This window comes from Ovis canadensis, chromosome 11 (assembly GCF_042477335.2).
Source record: "Ovis canadensis isolate MfBH-ARS-UI-01 breed Bighorn chromosome 11, ARS-UI_OviCan_v2, whole genome shotgun sequence".
Taxonomy (NCBI): Eukaryota; Metazoa; Chordata; class Mammalia; order Artiodactyla; family Bovidae; genus Ovis; species Ovis canadensis.
Window position 1 is genome coordinate 61,332,052 of NC_091255.1, and position 21,079 is coordinate 61,353,130.

The 21,079-nt window shown below is 60.3% G+C and overlaps 1 protein-coding gene across 11 annotated transcripts in view; it reads left to right on the plus strand.

The window, feature by feature from the left end:
- Positions 1–21,079, plus strand: part of RBFOX3 (RNA binding fox-1 homolog 3) — a 433,842-nt gene that overhangs the window by 404,360 nt on the left and 8,403 nt on the right. For 5 of the 11 annotated variants that reach the window (XM_069543863.1, XM_069543862.1, XM_069543864.1 and 2 more), the window contains 4 exons: positions 7,816–8,070; positions 13,913–14,050; positions 16,161–16,214; positions 18,723–18,783. In XM_069543863.1, the coding sequence (XP_069399964.1) occupies positions 7,849–8,070; positions 13,913–14,050; positions 16,161–16,214; positions 18,723–18,783 (475 nt within the window). In that variant the 5' untranslated portion in view covers positions 7,816–7,848. Of the gene's footprint in view, positions 1–7,815; positions 8,071–13,912; positions 14,051–16,160; positions 16,215–17,059; positions 17,153–18,722; positions 18,784–21,079 lie in introns of all 11 variants that reach the window. The other 6 variants (XM_069543866.1, XM_069543867.1, XM_069543860.1 and 3 more) reach the window with 3 other exon arrangements.

Consider the following 21,079-nt stretch of genomic DNA (forward strand, 5'->3'; position numbering starts at 1 on the left):
GGAGGACTTGCTAGATCAACCAAACTCACCCACACCTGGCAGCAGGAACATGACAGGCCATGACTTGTGGACCAGCCCGCACAAGGGCTGGGGGTCTCTTGCCCCCTCCCTTGATATCATCGAGTGTCCCAGCTTCATCTTCGTTCCTCTTCAATAATCTCATCTTCTCTTTCTCCCCAAAACCTCACCTCCCTGTGACCAGCACATTAAGAAAATAGAAATAGAGACATCACCTCCAAGAAGACAACTGAATGCGTTAGTCTAGTAACACCCCCTTTCTCTCCTGCTCCTCGTGTTCCCCCCGACCCCAGGCCTTTCCCCTCTGTGAGCCCTCACCCTCCCCACTGCTATCATCACATGATCGCGGGCAGCCCTCTCGCTCCAGGAAACACCATCCCTCTGCTCCTGAGCCAGCCTACCCGGGGCAGCCAGGGACAAAGGGACCCTCCCTCTGAGCAGGTGGGTGTCGACCGAGACCCCCTCCCCAATCAGGAAAGCTGCAGTGGTCGTGGAGACAAGCAGAACGCAGCCTGGATTCAGATTCGCGTGGAACCACAGACCGACATTTCTTCACCTGTAAAAGGGGGACAACCATCCCACATATTCCTGGAGCTGCACCAAGGAACAACCAAAGTGGGTACAACGTTGTGGATTCTTCACACCCTCGGAGGGTCAGCAAGGGGCGGACGAGTCCACGGGCTGCAGTCATGCAGGCACGAGGTGGAAGTTTCCAGAAGGCAGGTTTCAGCTCTGCCCGTGGAAGAGCATCCCGGCAGAGCTGCCCCAGGAGGGAAGGAGCCTCCACGCTGGTGAACATGCATCGCTGGGCTCGCTTGGACAGAGCCGGGCGGGTACCAGTAAGGGCACAGAGATAAGAGTCACTGTCTGGCGGGCCGGATCGGGTGTCACCCGTGGTCACTGCCCATCTAAGGCTTGGGGATTGAAGGTGTCTCGTGTTTGCTCGGGATGCAGACTTCTCAGCATTCAGAGGTTTGGCGCACGGCCTCACACGTGCGTGCCCTGGGATGGGGAGGGCAGGACCATCCTGCTCCCAGGCTGGGAGGTCAGACCCCTGAGGTGCCCTGGCTCAGCCATCACTGGTGACTTGAACCCACATGTCCTGCCTGCCAGCAGTGAGCCCCTAAGTCAGCTGCCTCCTCTTCTGACACTGATGGGCACCGGGGATGCCTCGAGAACGACCCAACGAGGCTCACAGGGGGTCCTCTGCACGGGCCTCTTCTGGAAACCGACTGTCCTGTTCTCCTGGTCCTGGGAATTGTCCAACACAGCATGAAGGCTCAGGCTTGGCCCCTGTTCCTTGCTTAGGGAGGCGACATCTGTCCCCGCTGTCCTGGGAACAAGGGTGGTGCCCTGGGCACACAGGCACAGCATCAGTCCAGCCTGTGCACCTCCTGTGTCCCCGGTGCCAGGCAGCAGAGGCTCAACTGATGTCAGTGACCTGGGTAAAGACTGGTATTGGGGGGGGGGGTCGTGCCTGTGAAGGTGGTGGTGGGGGTCCCCTCTCCTCTCAGGACAAGTGAGCCATGTCCAGAGTGGGACAAGCAGATCACACACCTACCCGTCTGGTCCTTGAAGCTAGTGGTTCTGCCGCGCTCCCCTCCTCCACCCTGTCTGGAAGCCACTTTGCCCAGAGGTGGTGGAGAGATGGCGTGGTGCCCAGCCTTTGCCGCCAGCTTGCCTTCTTTCTGCAGCCTGGCCTGCGGACCAGGCCCACCGCAAGCTCCCTCCCGGGGTGAGGAGTCTGGGAGGCAATTAGCCTAATTGTCGTGGAGGGGCTGGGAGCAGCGAGGTCCCCTAGGGGACTGTACAGGGAGGGGCTGGGAGGGCCTCTGTCTGCGGCCTCTTCGGCTCTTCCCTGCCCCCAGCACCCTGCTCCCTGAACATCCTGCCCAGTGCATCCCACACAGAGGGGACCCTCCCCCCCGGAAGACAGGAGCTCACTGGCTGAGGCCTGAGTGCACAGATTTCCACTGGGCCAGTGATATGGGCAGAGACACTTGGGGGAGTCTTAACTCTAGGTCTTAAAGATGAAGGGCCCTCCTGCCCAGCCCCCGCCTCCAGGCAGATGAGTCCCTGTCCCCTTCCCACAGACTAAGAGGTTAGGCTATGCCCAGGTCACCTAGAAATGGAGGCATTGAGTCTGCACTCAGGGTCTGGTGCCGAAAGCAGGGCTACCCAAGGTACAGGAGCAGAGAAAAGGCCATTAGCTGCAGGGCCTCCCCGAGAGGCTGGCTGGGCTCTCCCTGGTCAAAGCCCCTTGCTGCCCGTTCCTGGGGCTGGACAGGCCCTTCCATCCCATACCACTGTGTCATCAGGACCCAGCAGGGAGCAGGTGGTTCACTGGCTCTAGGATAACGTGAGTTTATTTACAAGGAGACTTTCCAGAGATGTCTGGAGAAGAGCTGGACCATAAAGAAGGCTGAGCACTGAAGAATTGATGGTTTTGAACTGTGGTATTGGAGAGGACTCTTTAGGGTCCCTTGAACTGCAAGGAGATCAAACCAGTCAATCCTAAAGGAAGTCAACCCTGAATATTCATTGGAAGGACTGAAACTGAAGCTCCAATACTTTGGCCACCTGATACGAAGAGCCGACTCATTAGAAAAGACCGTGATGCTGGGAAGGACTGAAGGCAGGAGGAGAAGGGGATGACAGAGGATAAGATGGTTGGATGGCATCACCGATTCAATGGACATGAGTTTGAGCAAACTCCAGGAGTTGGTGATGGACAGAGAGGCCTGGCATGCTGCAGTCCATGGGGTTGCAAAGAGTTGGACACAACTGAGCAACTCAACAACAGCAACAACTGGAGGATGGGCTGGAGGGACCCCCAGGAACAGTGCAGGACCCCAGACTGACAGTGACAGAGCTGTTACCACCTCAGGCCTAAGGAGGAAGCAGCAGTAGAAGATTGGAGGTCCTGGAGGGGCTCCTCCCTTGAGTCTGGATCCCCTCTGGTCTCGGGGAGATCCAGCCTGAGACAGCCTCCCAGGGAGAGAGCAGGGGAATAAACACCCCAGACTCTGGAAAGCAGAGGCCTGAGCCCTCGCCCCGCCTTCATGGCCAACCACACACCCTCCCCTGACATCGCCCCTCCTCTTGAATCGGCCCACTCTCTCGTGTCATGGCCCTCAATTCCCCTTTGTCAGATGAGCGAACTTTGCTCTCTAGAACTTACTGCCTTCCAGCCATCATTACTGTTGACTTAGAACGCTCAGTTCCTCTTGGGCCAAAAACCCCTCATGGCAATGAAGAGAGTGGTGAGTGAGAACCAAGAGAAGAGAGTGTGTCTGGAGAGAGATGAGGGGTCAGCACATTGCGTGCTGTAGAGGGTCAGGTCGGATGAGGACTGGGAGCTGACCCTTAGATGGTCAACATGGCACAGGTGAGAACCTTGCCCAGGGTAGTTTCAGGGAATGGTGCCTGGGAGAGTCTTCTGGGGGTGGGATGACGAGGGAACGGGAATAAAGGAGTTTAGGCTGCAGGTGTAGGCGACTCATTCAAGAGCCTTTGCTCTGTAAGGAAGCAGTGCACAGGGTTTGTAGCTGGCAAAGCTGAGTGCTCAAGGAGGGTTCTCTTTCCCTATCATCGGAGCCAGTCAGCAAACTGCCAGAGCTGTGAGCACATGCTGGTGAGAAGGACTGGACACCTGTGTGCACGGACGTGACTGGTCAGAGTTGGGAGCAGAGATGGGAGGGAAGGCCAGAGGTGGGACAAGAGGCAGGAAGGTGAACAAGTGAGCATGGACATGGTCTTCCATTTCCACGGGTAATAAAAGCATCACCAAGTCATCACCAAGAAGAACACTGGAGCGTGGTGGAGGGTGGGGGAGGAAGAGGGAAATGGTCACCGAGAGTGAGTGGCAGATCCAGGCAGAGGACAGCGATCTAAGGAAATTGGGTTGATTTTGTACTTTTTCCCAGAGTGTGAGCCACGGAGTGGGATGGGCAGAGCTGCTCTTAGCAATTTGTCAGGCAAGTGTAATGACAGGAGAGGGACAGGTTTGCAGAGGGGGTGGGAATAAATGACTTGACCGTGGTCTTTAAGCTTTTAACTCATCTGTCCATCTACTCATCTGTTCCCCTTTCATCCATCCATTCTCCATTCATCTTTATATCCATCTTTCCATCCATCTTTTTATCTGTCCATCTATCCACCCATCCACCCCTCTGTCAATTCTTCATTCATCCATCCACCCAGCAATCCTTTCATCCATCCAGCCATCTTTTTATCCAGCCAGCCATCTTTCCATCTGTCTTTTCATTTATCCATCCACCCACCCATCCTTCCATCCACCCATCCAGTGTGCGTTCAAACTTCCAAGTGCAGCAGAGTGCTGTGCTGAATGCAGGGATGTGGGGATGGAGGGCGAGCGAGGGAATTCACGATCCCTGGGGAGCCGCACTGGTTCACAAACTGCTCTGAAGCCACCTGAAGCCATGAGAGCTGGCCCAGCAGGGGGACTCTGCCCAGCTCACGCCACCAAGCCCAAGCCCTTCGCTGTGGCCCCAACAGACCTGAGAAGGAAGATAACGAAAGTGATAAACACTGTGCAAGCCTCTGTATGCGGGGCACCTGGACGCCCTCTTCGGGTGGACCTGACCCTCTGCTGTTCCACCCAGGTCTGCTCTTGGGGCTGTCAGCTTGGGCTGCACTTCAGAATCTCGTGGGAAAGTTTGGTTGTGAAGTTTCGTTGCCCCGGTGTGCGTCCCACGTACAGGTTGTGCAGCCTAGGAAAAGGCCACTCATGGAACCATAGCCACTATGCATCGGCGTGAAGGAGATGCAGGGCAGGCGTGTCGAGAATTGCCCAAGACCCACCGGCACTCTGGAGGTGATCACTGCACACGGGAGACGTACTCAGAGCAGATAAGCAGTGACCTGGGGCCAGTCGCTGGATAAGAGGGGGGATCAGAGCTCTCCACGTGCTCTCCAGGGTCTCGACTCTCACAGGGCTGCGGAACCTCACCTCCCCCTAGACCCCCCAGGAAGGGCTTACAGTTCTGCACGAGGAGCAGGGAGCCAGGTTTAGGAGCTGGCAGCCCATGCCATACAGGTCCCCCTACCTCAACTTTATTGGCTGGGAAATGGGGGCACATTGTCCACCTGGCAGGTTGGAGATTCAATGAGGTCACGTCTGCAGAGCAGACAGCACCGTGCGCTCAGACGCGCTGACTTCATGATGCCACAATGTCGCTCGAGGTCCCTCAGCTGCCTCCTGCCCGCCCCTGACCCCCCCAGACCCTGGCCCTCAGACCCCAAACACCCCTCCCGCCACCCCCACCGTGTCGCAGGTTCCCCTGACAGCCTGGGCCCCCGGGCTCCAGCGCGGGAGCCCTGCAGAGTGAGAGATTGGCAGCTGTCCCTCTGCCAGGACAGGACGGAGAGGAGGGCACTGGGGAGGGTCACCGCGGGGGTGGGGGTGTGGAAGAAGCAGACAGGAGAGCAGCCCCCCTTTCCTAGAGCCTCGGAGGAGGTGGGGAAGAGGGGGCGCTGGCAAGATGTAAGTTAGCGAAGGTTCTAATCAAATATTTATCAGTTAATTGATCTCCGGAGGCTGCGGACAGCGCCCTCCCCCTCACCCGGGCCTTTCCACACTCCTGCCTGGCTCTCTGCTCCTCGCCCTCCCCTCCCTCCCTGCCTCTCCTCCGCCATCTTGGAGCCTGGGTGCTCCTCCACCCCTGGGAGCCTCCAGCCTCGCGGGTCGCTCCTCCTTCCTCGTGAAACCACCCCAGGTCCTGCTGGGCTAGAACCAGAGGACAGACCAGCGTGTTGGCCCACTGGGTGATGGGGCTTCTCGGCTACTTAGGAGCAATGAGGTGGGACCCTCCACTAAGAGGCGGGCCCTCATGAGTGTGTGCATACGCCTGTATCTGTCCACTTGTCAGGGGCGTGGTCTGCCCCAGTTTCTGCAGAGAGAGGGGAAGGACCTGGGGGCTTCCCCAAGGAGGAAGCGGGGACGAGACCTCTTGTTTCATGTCAGGTCGCCCAGAAGTGAGGGCCATCAGCACCGAGGCAGAGGCTGGCACTAGGGGGGTTGGGGGCAGGGTGGAGCTGGGCCCTGGGCTGATGTGGGGGCCTGCGGTCGCTGGCTAGAAAGGAGGGGAGCAGGCAAGCAGACCATGGCGGTGGGGCAGGGCTCTGGCCTGAAGGCAGAACACGTGTCTTCCATCCAGTCTCTGTTGGCCTCGTGTGGCCAGTCCCCTTGGGCCACCTCCCCCGCTCACGATCGACTCAACATCTGGGGAGTTGGACTAACTCTCCCATCGGACAGCAGACCCCACCAGGGCAGGGACTACCCATCCTGCCCCCCACCAGAACCACAAGCCTGGCTCCCCAGCTTCCCAACACACAGTTTGGGGTGAATAAATAGTCACCAATTAAAGGAACAGCATGAGCAAGTTGGCGTGCCTGCTAGGAGAAGCCCCTGTCTCAGGGTGGGGAGACTCTAAAACTGAGGTCAGACACACGGAGGTAGATGGGGGTGGGCGCGGGAGCACACGTTGAGGTCCCCCCGTCTGCAGGGCACTGGGAAAGCAGTCGACCGTCCCCATGCGTGCAATGGTCCTTCCACGCTGTGGGGGCTCCTCCTGTGAGAGGTGACCCCTGTCCTTCCAGGTGGTGAGGCCCCTTCTCCCCCAGAGGCACCCTCAGAAGGCCAAGGGATGCCTCCCCTGCTCAGAGTGGCTGCTGAGAGCCTGCCCCCTAGTGTGTGTCCACAGGGAGGGTCGGCCAGAACACTAGTCCCCTCCCCCGAACCCACAAGAGACCCCAGTCCCTTCTCTGAGGCTGAGAGACTTTCTACCAGGGCTTTTCTTTGTACCCAATACCAGTGGTTCTCACAGTCCCCAGACTTCGGGAGGAGGTCTGGGGTGAGCCAAGAATCTGCACTGCTGACCAGACCCCAGATGATGCTGATGCTACGGATCCCAGCACCCCATTTGGAGAACCACTGTCCTGGGGCGCTTCTGGGCCTCGCCGAGGGCTTCTCAGAGCCCCAGGTTGGCTGGGGTCAGCATCAAGGGAATACATTTCCCCCTTGGGCAGCAGACCTTTGAGGGCGGGAAGGCTCACTGGGACATCTTGGAGATCCTTGAGACGGAGGCCAGAACCCTCTGTGCCCCATGGACAGCACCTCACCCTATGGCCACCATGAAGCTGAGTTGTACGAGGCTCCATGTCTTCACGATCAACTCCAGTCCTCCCCTCTGCAGGCTGTGAATCGTGTCCTCTGACACCTGCTTCACTGATGAGGAAACCGAGGCTTAAAAGCCTTTCTCAGGCCAGAGAGCAGGGGTGTGGCCATCCAGAGCCAAAGGCAGGGTCCTGGTGCTGCTGGAAGTTTCTGTGTCTTGACTGGGCCCATGTCAGTCTCCTGGTGGGGAAGGTTTCACAAGCCGTCACCGCTGGGGGGCCCTGCGTAGAGGGTACACGGGGCCACCCTGAGCTATTTCTTACAGCTGTGTCTGTCTACAGTTATCTGGAAATGTTTAATTATTTTTAAAATTCGGTGGATTAAAAATAAACCTTTAGTGTGCTCCGACCTGACAAATTCACACAAGTGGGCTCAAACCCAGGGGTGTCTCACCACAGGCCTGGGCTCCCCTGAATGCCCCTGGCAGCCCAGCTGTGAGCTGGTTGCCCTGTGCTGGGGAAGCCCCGCCCCCATGCGGCCTGGACAATGCTGCTGAAAGTCCAGTTCAGGACCACAGGGCCTGCTGGAGAGAGGCCAGTGAAAGGAGGCAGAGTCCGGGCCACACCGCGGTCTAACCAGCCTTGCTCTCTTCTCCGCAGGGCAATCAGGACGCCACGGCTCCGCCTGAAGCGATGGCCCAGCCCTACCCCCCGGCCCAGTACCCACCTCCGCCACAGAACGGCATCCCCGCCGAGTACGCCCCACCCCCACCGCACCCCACGCCGGACTACTCGGGCCAGACCCCGGTCCCCCCAGAGCATGGCATGACCCTGTACACACCAGCACAGACCCACCCGGAGCAGCCGAGCAGTGACACCAGCCCACAGCCCATCACAGGGGCCCAGACGGTGCCGGTAAGGGCCCCCCAGCCTCGGAACTCCGGGGGGCGGGGCCTCGGGGCGTATGGAGAGCCAGCCCATAGCAGGGGTGTCTCCGCCCGCAGGAAGGCGCTCTCGGCCTTCCCGCTCTTCACCAAGCGACACGCAAGAATCTTTCCTGTGGGCAGATGCCACGCAGGGGCCCCCCTCTGCCTCCCCGAGCCATAACTTCAGGCCAGCTCTCACCTTATCTGGGAGATGGAGCGTGACCTCGACCTGTTAATGGGAAGCGAGGGAAACAGCCAGGTCGCGGGGGCTGGGCTCGCCCGGAGTCCCGGGGAGCTCAGCAACCGTGGTTGTTGGGGGCGGGCGGGGAACGGAGGGGAGGGCTGGCGGCAGCGAGCAGAGGCCCGGAGCCCCTCCGAGCTGTCTCGGGTTGCAGGCCCTCCTATCATTTCTAATCACTTGTAATCTATCTGCTTGGCTGCCCTCCAATCAGATAACTTCAATTATGTGGTTGTGACGCAGTTCTAAAGATAAAGTGCTGAGCCCGGCACTTCTTGGAGATTTCCTGAGAGCCAAGGGTCACGTCCAGGAGTGGCTGCTGCCCCTGGCCCGCCTGGGGTGGGCGTCCTGTGGAGGGAGCCCCTCCGGAGACCGGCTGCTGCGTCCGCGCTCCCAGCCCCCTCTGTGGACCCACGCCCCACTGAGCTCCAGGGCTCTGGGTTCATCCAGCTGGCCCTACTGGCCTGGTGCCAGTGCTGACTGGTGGGGGCCGGGCAGGAGGCCAACGTGCCCTGCACCGCTCGCCTGATGGGTGTCCCGCTCGCCTGATGGGTGTCCCGCTCCGTGTGCCACCTCAGCCCCTTAACCCAGCCTGGCTCCCACGGTGTACCCCTAGATGTGGATATCACCTTCCCTCACTGTGTGGGCAGCATCGTCCAAACTCTGGGGAGAGCGCCCACTCACGCTGCCCACCATGGGCTGGACCAAACAAACCCTCCTGCCTTCTTGGAGCGCTGCTGGACCTGAGTCTGCGCCAAAAGCACCAGTCTTCTCGATTCTCCCAGCATCCCTGGTACAGGGTGTCTGCCACAGATGCCCCCCAAGGGTTCCACAGATAAGAAGGGCAATGTCCATGGGTCTCAGAACAGGGAGCCAAACCATACTTCCCTGGCCATTGCCACTTCTCATGCCTCAGACTGTGACCTGGATGTGCTCAGAAAAGAGAGGTAAGGTAGCCAGTAGGGTCCCTGTGAGCAGGTCACAGTAGTCCAGACCACCGGCCGGCCGGTCTCTTTCTGATGGACAAAGGCAGATGGGGTCAATCTGGGGAAACCTCTCATGACCTCCTTGGGAACAAATGCTGACCCCCCCCCCCAGAAGCAAACCCAGGAGACAAGATGACCAGACTGGCCGCTGACACAGAGGAGGCTGAGGCCGACCACTGACACCTCCACAGCACAGACAGGCCTCCTGGGCCACCTGACACAGCCTCACCGCGACCCGTACAGAATCATCTTCCTTTGGCCGACTTCTGCAGGGACCTGCTTGTGCCGGGCCCCGAACCAGCACGGGCGTGCACAGGAAGAAGGGCCTGACCCCACCCCGTGGGGGCCGTCACTTCCCACCAGTCACAGACATTACATGGTCCCCTTCCACTCTGCAAGAGTCTGCGGCCCCGAAGAGGACCTGGGAGTCTCAGAGAGAAGCAGACTGAGATGTGAGAGCCTCACTGCTCGACTGAACGCCCCCCTCCCAGGAAAGTGCCTGGGCCAGAGAGCTGCTGAGCCTGATCCAGGCAGCCTCGGCCTTCCTCTCTCCACGGGGGGCTCTTCAGGTCCTGGGAGGGGGTGATTCTGCTGCTCCTCCCCTGGGACACTGAGATAGAGGCCTCTCAGGTGGAAGTTACTGGACTAGCAGATGAGCTGAAAGACACTCAGAATTGCCCAGCGAAGACTTCGGCTGCTGCTGCTGCAGGGTGTGGATGCTCCATTCCGGAGAGTTTCTTCCATCAGAGGCTTCGCACCTTGGGAGGAGCTGAGGAGGGTGGTCACTGCCTGTCCTGCTCGAAGATTACAGGAGCCGCTTCTCTTCAATAAACTCTTGGTCCTCCTAGCCCTGCTGCTCAGCTGTCTTACGTCCGTCCCAGATCAGGCCTGCGTCGCTTCCCAGAGCCTCCCCTTGGCCTTCCCCAAGCAGCTTGGTGTTAGAATCGGGAGGTACGGGGTAGCAGGAAGTGTAGGCTCCAGCTTGTGTCCAACCTGCCCTCTCCTGCCTGTGGATTCCGTTTGTCACCATGGCGTCATCTCTGTTCTTTTATCAAAAGGCAGCAGGGGACGCAGAGTGACTGGGGCTGCTAATGGAGCAGGCCTGCCTCACTACTCTGCAGGACCCCCTGGGGTACAGGTTGGGGACCACCTCCCGGAACTACGTCATTCTTGCAAGGTTTTATGGGGTCCCCTGCAGGGGTCCTCCCCACCCACCCGTCCACCCTGTGTGGTGGGGCAGCCACAGGGACATCCTCGGAAACTCCACCTAGAGCGGCAGCCTTCGGTCCTCTGCGATCTTGGCTCCTGGGGGTGGACCGTAGTTGGAATACACCTCCCCAGGGTGCTGCCTCCACTCAGGCAGGGTGCGAGCAGACGGCGCCATCAGCATCGATGCGCCGCAAGCGGCGGCCAGCAGAGAGGTCCCGGAGCATGGTGTCATTCAGAGTCCAAAGAGGACACACAGCTCCACCTGAGGTCCTGAAGAAGGCTTCATGAGTGCATGGCTCGAGGCCTCATGGGGAGAACACCTCCTCCGAAGCTGGCTCACCACCCACCAGGGGCGAGCCATGTCGGGTGAGCAGCCGACGGTCATTGCATGGGTGACTAGGAGGTCTTGGAGGACCGAAGATGAGGGGAGAGGGGGCCGCAGAGAAAGAGGGTTTCCTGGAGCTGCTTCCTCTGTGTGGCATCACCCAGCCTTGATTCTGTCCCAGTGACGGCCCCCAGGTCCTGGCCTGCTGCCTCCCACTCCACTGGACCTACTGACCCTGCCCAGGGCCCTCTCGGCCTCTCCCAGTGCTGGGCTTGGGGAGGCCCAGGAGAAGGGGGCTGCAGACTCTTTGGAGGGTACAAGGATGGAAGATGTGCTGTCCCATGCAGAGGGACTGGATGCTGCCTTGAAAGGGGGACAAGGATCGTGTCACCACGTGGGCTAAGATGACACGGAAATGAGGAGGACGCAGAAGCAAAACGGCCGAGAGCAGCTGGGGAGGGAAGGGGTGTTGCTGCTGTTTCTCATTTCCCTGCATTTGAGTACCAAAGGCAAAGATTGCTTTAAAGAAGAAAAAGGGAAGTGAAGTCCCTCGGAAGGCGGTGCCAGCTGCCCAGACCGCTGTGATAGATGGTGGGAAGGCCTCCGTCTCCCCTCGGGGCAGCCAGTGTGCTGTTACACTCTGGGGTTTCTCCACACATCTTACAATTTCACAGTCATTGAACCCATTTATCTGCCTCTGTTTGCAGCTGTGCTTGGGGCCAAGGGGGGCTTTTCTTACTTTTCCTGGCCCGCCTCATCACCCCATCTCTCCCACCTCACCCTCAGCTGCTCCCCTAAGGGCCTTTGAGGTGGGAAGAAGCAGGGAGACCCTGGATTTTGGAGACACACAGTGGCCTCAGTTCTGCTATTAGGAGAGGCCCAAGGTGTTGCAGAAAGGACATCCTAGCCTGGCCCCAGATGCCCCAGCTTCATCAGTGCCATCCCATGGTGCCCCGCTCCTGCCCAAGGCTCCCCATCTCTGAGTGTGAGCTAGGTTTCCTCCCACCCCGCGACGCCACCACCCACCGTAGTCCTGGCTACCAGGTTGCGCTGACCACTGCCCTCTGCTGGCCCAGAGTCAGCGTTGCATGCTCCTCTCCCCCTGGTTTCCCAGATCCGGAGTCCATGAGTCACCTGTACCCAAGAGCAGCCAAGGGCACAGATGTGTGAAAGGCATGTGGGGGGAGGGTGATGGGACACCGGACCCAACCTGACACAGGCACACGAGAGGATGATGGTTTCAAACCCATGTGTAGGGTCATTCGCCCTGTGCTTCCTCTCAACACAGGAATACAGAGCTGAGTCCACGGGGCCGCTGAACAGGATAGCCCCGCACCCCTGCAGCCCTCCAGACCCCTTCCTGGCTTGCCATCAGGAAGTGTGCCCAGGAGCTGACCCTCCTCCCCTCCCTTCCTGTCCCCTGTGGCATCTGCTGCTCTGGGGCCTGGCTGAGCGCAGGAGATAGGGGAGCGGCCCTGTCCTTCCAGAGAGGATGACCCGGGTGGCCATTGAGAGCAGCCACTCAGGGGTCCAGAGACAGACCTCCAGCCAGTGGCCTTGGCGAGGGCCAGTCCTCAGCCACAGCATGAAGGCTAGGGTGCAGTGAGCTCGCCCTGCTTACCATCCTGGCTCCGGGAGGCTGTGGTACTGCCCAGTACCCCTTTGGTGGACAAAACCCACCAGAAGCAAGCAGGCAGTTGCCGGTGACCCGTGGGAGGCACACACCAGCACCTCTCCTCTCAGCTGTCCTCGTAGCGTGTCTCTGCAGCCCAGCCTCTCTCCGCCGGCCACGTGGGAGGCCGCAGCCACCAGGACTTCTGTTTGTGCAAAGTCTACCCCAGCCTTGAGGACCCTGTCCTTCCCCCTTCACTCTCTGTAGGAGTGTCGGACAGGAGCCAAGCCCCCCGACTGTCACCTGGAATCCTGACCCAGAGGAAGACCCCCACAAAGGTTCAAGTCCAAGCAGTGTACTGGGGAGGTGATCCCAGAAAACCTGGGAGGGGAACCAGGACTTGAGACAGGAAGAGAAAAGAAGCAGTAAAAGATGCTTTCTCAGCTGGTTGTGCCCACAGGGGATGGGGACATGGCATCAGAGGAGAGCCCCAGAGGAGCTGGTCCAGAGGAGCCCCAAGTGAGAGGATGGCATCTGCCCAGTCACCCGGTCTGTCATCGGCTCTGCTCCTGGACACCAACTCTAAGCGACACACAGAGGACCGGAGATGCCAGCCCCGGGGTCGCGATGAGGCCCCTCGGTGGGCCCGCCCTGCACTCACCATGCCCAGCCTGCCTTTGGCCTGGGTATTCAGCAGGACCCACCAAGCTGAAGGGCAGCCTGGCTGTGAGCTGGTGGCCTGTCCCCATGGAAGTCCCCAGTGAGGAACCTCACTCGTGTGCCCAGCCCGCTCGCTGCACCGCACTGCCTCAAGGCCTCTTCATGGCCTTGACCTCTCAGGGAACTGGTTTGGGGGACAGGGCGGGGAGGTAGTCCTTGCTTTGTGGCAGCTTTGTTCCCAGAGACCCAAGTCTTTCAGAATCCCTCTGTTGATCGGTGTTTGGGTCCAGAATCAGGACCAGCTCTGAGGCACTGGAGGTTGCCACCCCTGAGCCGTGGACAATGCGGAACCCCAGAGCAGGGCTGGAAGAGGCAGTCCGGGTGGGTCCCCAGGGGCCACAGCCCTCCTGATGTGTGTGCCACAAGTGGCTTCCAAAAGCCCTCCACTTTCTCATCGGGCTGGAAACCCCGAACGTCCCCTGTCCTCCCAGAGCTCAGGCTGTCCGGGAGGTGCACGCACGACCTCAAGAACTGGGATAGCCCAGGGACCACTGAGGTCGGGCATCAGCGGACAAGCCGAGCCACAGGGTGGGAGCGCACTGGGCCAGGGAGGCCTTGTTCTGTGATGGCATCACAGACACTGCTCAGGGGAAAAGCCCGGACGTGGGACCGCTGAGGTTGAAGCGCTACTATGAATCCTGTGAATCCTGGGCGGGGGAAAGACCTGGTGTCTAGATCCTCCCCTACTATGGGGTGGGCGTAGAAGGGGGGCACCTCCCAGCCCGGGTCCTCTCCCCACAGCAGACAGACGAGGCGGCACAGACGGACAGCCAGCCACTGCACCCCTCCGACCCCACAGAGAAGCAGCAGCCCAAGCGGCTGCACGTCTCCAACATCCCCTTCCGGTTCAGGGACCCCGACCTGCGGCAAATGTTCGGGGTGAGTGTGTGCAGCCCCTCCAGCTGCCCCCCCACCCCCAGCGCGGCCCCAATGTCAGAACGGCCCCCCGGTTTCCCGCCTCCCGTTGCCCTCTGGGTCCAGCCCCGCTCTGACCCAAGCCTGCGGGATGGGAGCGGGGAGGCGGGACGCAGGCTCCAGGGAGAGACCTGCGTGACTGCCACCACAACCCCAGGCGTCCCTGGTGGCTCAGCTGGTAAAGAATCCGCCTGCAATGTGGGAGACCTGGGTTCGATCCCTGGGTTGGAAAGATTCCCTGGAGAAGGGAGAGGCTACCCAGTCCAGTATTCTGGCCTGGAGAATTCCATTGACTGTATAGTCCATGGGGTCACAAAGAGTAGGACATGACTGAGTGACTTTCACTTTCACCCCAAACCCTTGCCCCTCAGGCCCAGGCGGGTGCCAGTTAGGTTTATCATTCTGCTGTTGAGGGCTCCAGAGACCTCTGTGCCCAGAAGGGCACCCAGCCTCCTGGCCTCACACCTAACAGCCCCTGCCTGTCCGGTGTGCCTGGGGCCCGGCCCAGGTACTTGACATCTCTGGGCCTGCAGCCCCCAGGCCCCGGGGGCTGGGGCAACAAGGAGCCCACACTGCGGGAAGCCAGTGAACATTCCATCCCTGGACTCTCCCGGTCTGTTCCTAGACTCTCTGTAGGATCCCAGAGAGTGGCAGTGTCACCATGAGATCCTACAGGGAGGCTTTTAAGTCCTGCGGTGACTTTATTCTGCCACGTGATCTGAGCCCCTAGCAGGTACTGATGCCCCCTCAGGGCTGAGGCTGCCCTGTGGGCGGGTAAGAGGGCAGCAGCCTGGGTTCAGGCCTGGCCGTGGAGGACACGTGCACCCCGGCTATGTTCTCTCCCTCTCTCCCGTCTCCCACTCCAAACTCTCCTTCCCCTGCCTTCCCTGTGCCCACTCCCCACTTCTGCCTCAAGTCCAGCAGACTCTGACCCCTGAACCCCAGCCCTCTCCCCATGCCACCCTCAGGTGGGATTTGTCAGGTAAACGGGAGGTGGCCTCGGGATGGGGCCAGGGCCCATTAGATTGGGGTGAGACGCAGTGGGGTCGGGCAGAATTTAGAATCATCGGAAGATAAGGGTTTTACCCCCTCTCGGCCTGGGCCTGGCAGCTGGCAAACTTCTCGGAGCCCAGAGCCCCGACTTAAAGCAGCTGGTGTTGGACCAGTTCACTCGGATGCCATTCCGGTCCCTACATCATGGGTCTCAGCACACTCTGTCCCTACGGGCCACCCACGAGCACCGCCCCCCCCCCCCCCCCCCGCCGTCCCTGCAGAACCATCAGCCCACTCTGCCTGCATCCCAGCTGCACCTCCCCCTCCCTAGCACTCGGCAGGGTTGGCACTGCCTCGCTGTCTGGCTCTGTGCTGCCTCCTGAACGTTTCAGGATGAAGTGGAAACTTCAGTTGCATGTACTGGAGGCCCCTTAGGACCTCAGCTGGAGTTTTAGGGGATTTAATCCCCAGCTTCCTGATCTCAAGTGCCGTGAGAAGGACAGGGCTACCCCTTGGGGGTTCCAGGCCAGCGACGGGGCAGGAAGGGGTTAGCCAAAGTGTCTGGGCCCAGCTGACTGGTATGTCCTGGGCAGGTAGAGGGGCCTGGGGTCACTGTCCTCTGCACCCCACACAGCCCAGCCCCCGAACAGCACAGGCAGCAGGCAGCGCAGGGTCCTTCCTGGGCCCTGTGTCTCTTCCGGGGTCTCCTCTACACAGCGGCACCCCACCTTTGGGGAAGGGCTTATCCACAGCCCTGTATCCATGTGTGTGAATCAGGGCCGGCTGTCAGCAGCTAGGGGCACAGTCCAAGGAGGGAGACAGAGGAACGCTGGTGACACATGGGTGGGGCAGGTGTCCTGGCAGGAGAAGCCCTCTGCACGGGAAGGTAGGGACCACCCCCACAAAGCTATGCACATCCCTGCAGAAAGTGGAAAGGGTCACCCCCCCGCTCCCCCCAACCCGGGAGCAGAGGACCAGACGGAGGCAGTGGGCAGCGGTCCCCATGGAGAGCCGGCGAACCGGTCCGGCAGTCTTAACCCACCCTCTCCTGTCTCTCCCACCCCCATCTCTGTCTCTGCAGCAATTCGGAAAAATTTTAGACGTGGAGATCATTTTTAACGAGCGGGGCTCCAAGGTGGGTGCCGCCCAGAGGCCGCCACCATTACAGCACCCGGCTGTAGGTCCCGCCAGGCTAACGTGTGAAATGTGCGTTTCCGCCCTGGAGAGCTCCGAGCCTGAGGACCCCTGAGCTACACGGGTGCTTGTACTCCCCGCTCCTCCGCCCGCCCCGCCCTCCCCACCCTGCTGTCTGTGTTGTCGCTGCACTGCCGCGGACGCTTCCTTCTCTCTAAGCCGCTGGGACCTCTCTGTCTGCACTCAGAGAGCCCCCACCCCTGGGCCTGGGGCCCTCCCCAGCCTGCGAGCTGCTCCCCTGGGGCCACTGGCTTTCCTGGAGCTGCCCCCCACCCCCAGCCCGGGGCTTGGAGAAGGGCCGGCAAGGGGCAGGCGGGAGGGTGCCAGCTCCTGGATGGGAGGATTCCCCCTCACCCTTGGGCTCCCTGGGGTGAAGATGGGTGAGGCGGCCCCCACTCTGGGTCTTTCAGAAGCCCAGCCTTGGGCACTCCCCCCCACAGGTGGGCTTAGGGCGACAGTTCTGGCCCCTGGTCAGGTCAGCATCTCTTTTTCAGCTTTGGCCTGTCCCCTCAGGTGCCAGGCGGTCAGCTCAGGCCAGGCTCAGGCCAGGCCAGCAGCTGCCCCCGCCAGGGGCCGTACCCCTCCTGGGCATCCTGCCAGTGGTACCAGGACAGACCTCTGAGTCTCCTTCAACTCACCTGACTCAACCCCTCTCTCTCTCTCTACCCACCCCCCATTGCCCTGCCCCCCCCACCACGCCCCACCCCCACCCCCCGCACACCTCCTTTTTTTTCCTTTTTCTCATCCTATGTCTTTCTCTCCGTGTCTGTCCTTCTCCGCTCACAGGGTTTTGGGTTTGTAACTTTTGAAACTAGCTCAGATGCTGACCGAGCCCGGGAGAAGCTGAATGGGACGATCGTAGAGGGCCGGAAAATTGAGGTGCTCAGATAAGTGTGCTGCAGCAGGGACGCCCTTGAGAACCACCTCTGGTCACCCCGGGGCCCCCCACCCAGCCCTGCCACTGCCCTGCAGAGAGCCGGGCCAGGGTCCCCGGGGCAGGGCCACGCTGAGGCTGGAGCCGACCGAGCCCACCACCTGCCGCCCCTCTTGGGTCTCGATCTCAGGCTCACCCAAGGGCCCCACACCTTGCCCTCTCCCTCTCCTTCCCATGGGGCTGGAGAAGCCCCAGAAGTCATCTCTCTCAGGCTTGGCAGCTCCAAGGACCTCAGCCAGCCCAGTCTGCCCCTAGTTGGGAGGGGATCATTAACCAACCCCCCGCCGGCCACTCTCACCAAGGAGCAACAGTTGCCCCACTTGCCCCCTCCCCACGCTGCCCCATCCTGCCATCTGCCCTTTGCCTTCGTCCCCCAGAGAGTGGGCAGCAAGGTGCGGCCACGGCGGAGGAATGGATCCAGCCCAGAGGAGCAGAGGGGCGAGGAGGCAGGGTCCTCCTGACACTTAGCCAGCTTCCCCAGGGCCCGTGTACACCCTGCTCAGGGCTGTGGTTCTGATGGCTGGGAGCTGGGCTTCCCAAGCAGGCTCAGCAGTGAGGGCGGCCACAGAGGAGGGCTCAGTGGCCAGTGCAGAGCCAGAGGAAGGGCGGTTGAAGGCTTGGGGGCAGAGGTGGGGGGGGCCTTCCGGAAGCGGAACGAATGCTACAGGCACTGACCGCGGCTGGGCTCAGCTCAGTGTCCGGCAACACTCGAGGCTGTGGCCCCAGGCCCCTGGGGCTCACACGGACTTGGGGGGAGGCAGTACGGCCCAGACGCCTCCCTCAAGTTCCCCGCCTGCTCTCTGCTCCCTCCGCAGAGGCCCTCCCCTTCCTTCCTACACCCCAGCCTGGCCCTCTGGGCAGCCCAACCAGGCCCTTAGATGTCTGGACAGTAGGACCCACTTGGTGCCCACCTGGTCCTCCCACATTGGCCTTGCCCCCCTCGACAGGCACGTATGCCCCCCCTTAGGAAAACTCTCTGCTGGCTCTTTGTGGGGGTGCAGCCCCCACAGAGAGGTGGCCAACCTGGTGCCGACGACTAGGAAGGACTCAGCAGCTGCCCACGGCAGAGAAGTCTTAGGGGCTGGTCTGCTAGCTGCGCTGAGAGCACTTTGTGGAGAGTCCACCAGTCAGCTGCTCCCACGGCCATGGGTTGCCAGAGATAGGCTGAGCTTGGGCTGTAGGGACAGCCGTGTGAAGGGCAAGAGCCGGGCAGGGGCACTGGACGTGATGTCTGAGCCAAGGCTGGGGACCTGGGCAGCATGCGGAGCAGTGGTGGCTCCGGCCCCCTGGGTAGGGAGGGGTGCCCAGGGAGGAAAGAGCATAGGCCGTGGTCGGTGGGGGACCAGGCTGGTGGCAGAAGCTTTCCCGTGCCTCATCTGGGAGCCCCGGGGGCCTCGTCCCCAGCCCCCACCCCCTCCAAGGTGGCCACAGAGGAGAAGTTCAGAGTGGGACCAGGCGGCCAGTGGCCTGCAGGCTAATACCCCTTTCAGCCTCTCCCTCTCTCTCTCCGGGCAGGTCAACAATGCCACGGCCCGGGTCATGACCAACAAGAAGACTGCCAACCCCTACACCAACGGTAAGGGGGCCCAGGACCCCTGGGAAGCTGCAGGGGCTGCCAGTGGGGACAGGGGGCCCAGGCCACTGGAGGCCGGACTCCCAGGATGCTAAGCACCCCCTCGTGCTCTGCTGTGGTCCAAAGAGGGTGGGTCGGTGAGGCAAGGGAGACTGGGGACCACCCTCTTCCCACACAGCTGGTGAGATCCCCATGGGGTGTCCAGCACCCAGAGGCCAAGGGCAGGCTTCAGGCGCAGGGGGAAGGTGGCCACTTCCTGGATTGTTCTTATTTTCTAAGCTCCGAGGGAAGCCCAGGCTAGAGGTGTTCAGTATTTTAATGAGTGTGATGACAGATGGACAGTCGCCTTCCCCCAACCCCCGGCCTTTGAAACACTGAAAGGTTGAGGCCCAGTTAGCCAAGTGGCCTTGCCCATACCTACCTGGACCTGACTGTAAGCAGAGATGACCAGTCTTTGAAACGAAACTGCCGATGCTAAATGCTGGCAGCTGGGAGCAGTGGAAGGACAGCTCTCGGCTGGCCACCCTGTGCCTTAACTTCACCAGGCAAGGAACCGGTTTGAGTGTAGCTGGCACCTCGTTGGAGCCTTTTTGAGTTTGCACCTCTTGCCAGGGAGCAGCAGCCTCGCTCCGTCAGGATGGATCTTTCGGCTTTGCTTCCCACCCCCCAACCGCCAGCAGGAAAGAGTGGACCAAGCCACCCCAAGACTCGCTTGTCCCGGTCTGATCAGATGTGCATGGAATCAGGGGACGGGCCAGCACAGAAAGCCTGTGCCAGGACTGTGGGCAGACCTACCACCTGACCCATCAGCCCAGGCCCCCCCACCTGACCTCCTGGAGTAGGGCTGGGGCTCTGGCCAGACTCCATTTAGACGAGATTATTGTCACTCCCATCCTGATTTTTTTTTAATTTAAGGATAATTGGTTTACAATATTGTGTTGGTCTCGGTCATACATCAATGTGAATCAGCCATAGGTATCCATGTGTGCTTTTTTGAGGATAACAAAGCTCAAATTCTTTCTAAACCTCTGGAGGCTCCCAGGCTTTGCACCTGTGCTGGGCCTGTACTGGGTGTGACTTTAGAGACCTGGTTCTCAGTGCAGGAAGGGAAGCCGTAGACATGCTTACAGGGTCAGGGTGACCCTGGGGGCTGTACAGCCCCTCCTGAGAGCCACACGCCTCTGCTGTCTGGCATACCTGAGGGTGCCAAGGAGCATGGGATTCAGGAGGGAACCCATCCCTCAGTGACTGCATCCTTGGCACGGATGGGCACAGAACCGAAGCCAGTTAAACAGCAGAGTGAAGAGAGGAAGAAACCTGTGCCCACTTTGGCGTCAATCACAGGTGGCTGCGAGGCCCAGCTCGTGGGCTCTGCTGACCAAGGCTTGACTTTGCTTAATGCTCTGGAGGACTCAAATTCACCGTTCGGTCAGAGGGGCAGAAGTTTCCACTTCAGGAAACAAAACTCTCCAGGTTTGACCGGGTGTTACTATCTGCAAAAGAAACAAAGGATCCCCCCAGGTGGGTGTCAGGCTGCCTCCGTCATCTGGGGTCCCAGAGGCATGCAGGATTCCAGAACTGGTAGAGGGAGGTGCCAAGACCATCCGAAGCAGAAGTGCAGACTCTCTGAAGGGACCAGAGGAGGTGCCGGATGGGACCTGGGGGCTGGACTGGGGTAGGTGGCTCAAGGACTCTGCATCACTGGATTTTTACTGAGAAGACTCAGTTCCAGCTTCCCCTGTAGTCCAGTGGCTGAGTCCACCTTGCAATTCAGAGGATACCGATTCGATCCCTGGTTCAGGGAGATGTCACAAGGCAACTAAGCCCGTGCATAACTACTGAGCCTGTGCTCTGGAGCCCAAGAGCCACAACTACTGAGCCAACGTGCCATATCTGCTGAAGCCCTAGAGCCAACGCTCCACGAAGGGAAAGCCGCTGCAACAAGAAGCCTGCACACCACAGCTAGAGAGGAGCCCCCGCCCTCCCGCAAGGAAAGAAGGCCAGGCGCGGCAATGAAGACCCGAAGTGAAAGCCGCTAGGCCTCGGCCAACTCCTTGCGACCCCATGGACTATACAGTCCATGGAATTCTCCAGGCCAGAGTGGGTAGCCTTCGCTTCTCCAGGGGATCTTCCTGACCCCCAGGTCTTTCCCTCATTGCAAGGAGGATGCTTTATCAGCTGAGCCACAAGGGAAGCCCAATGAAGACTAGCGAAGCCAAAAAAAAATACAGAATTAAAAAAAAAAAAAAGACGACAACTCAGTTCTTGGGACTGGCGTTCTTCTCAGAAGACGAACTAT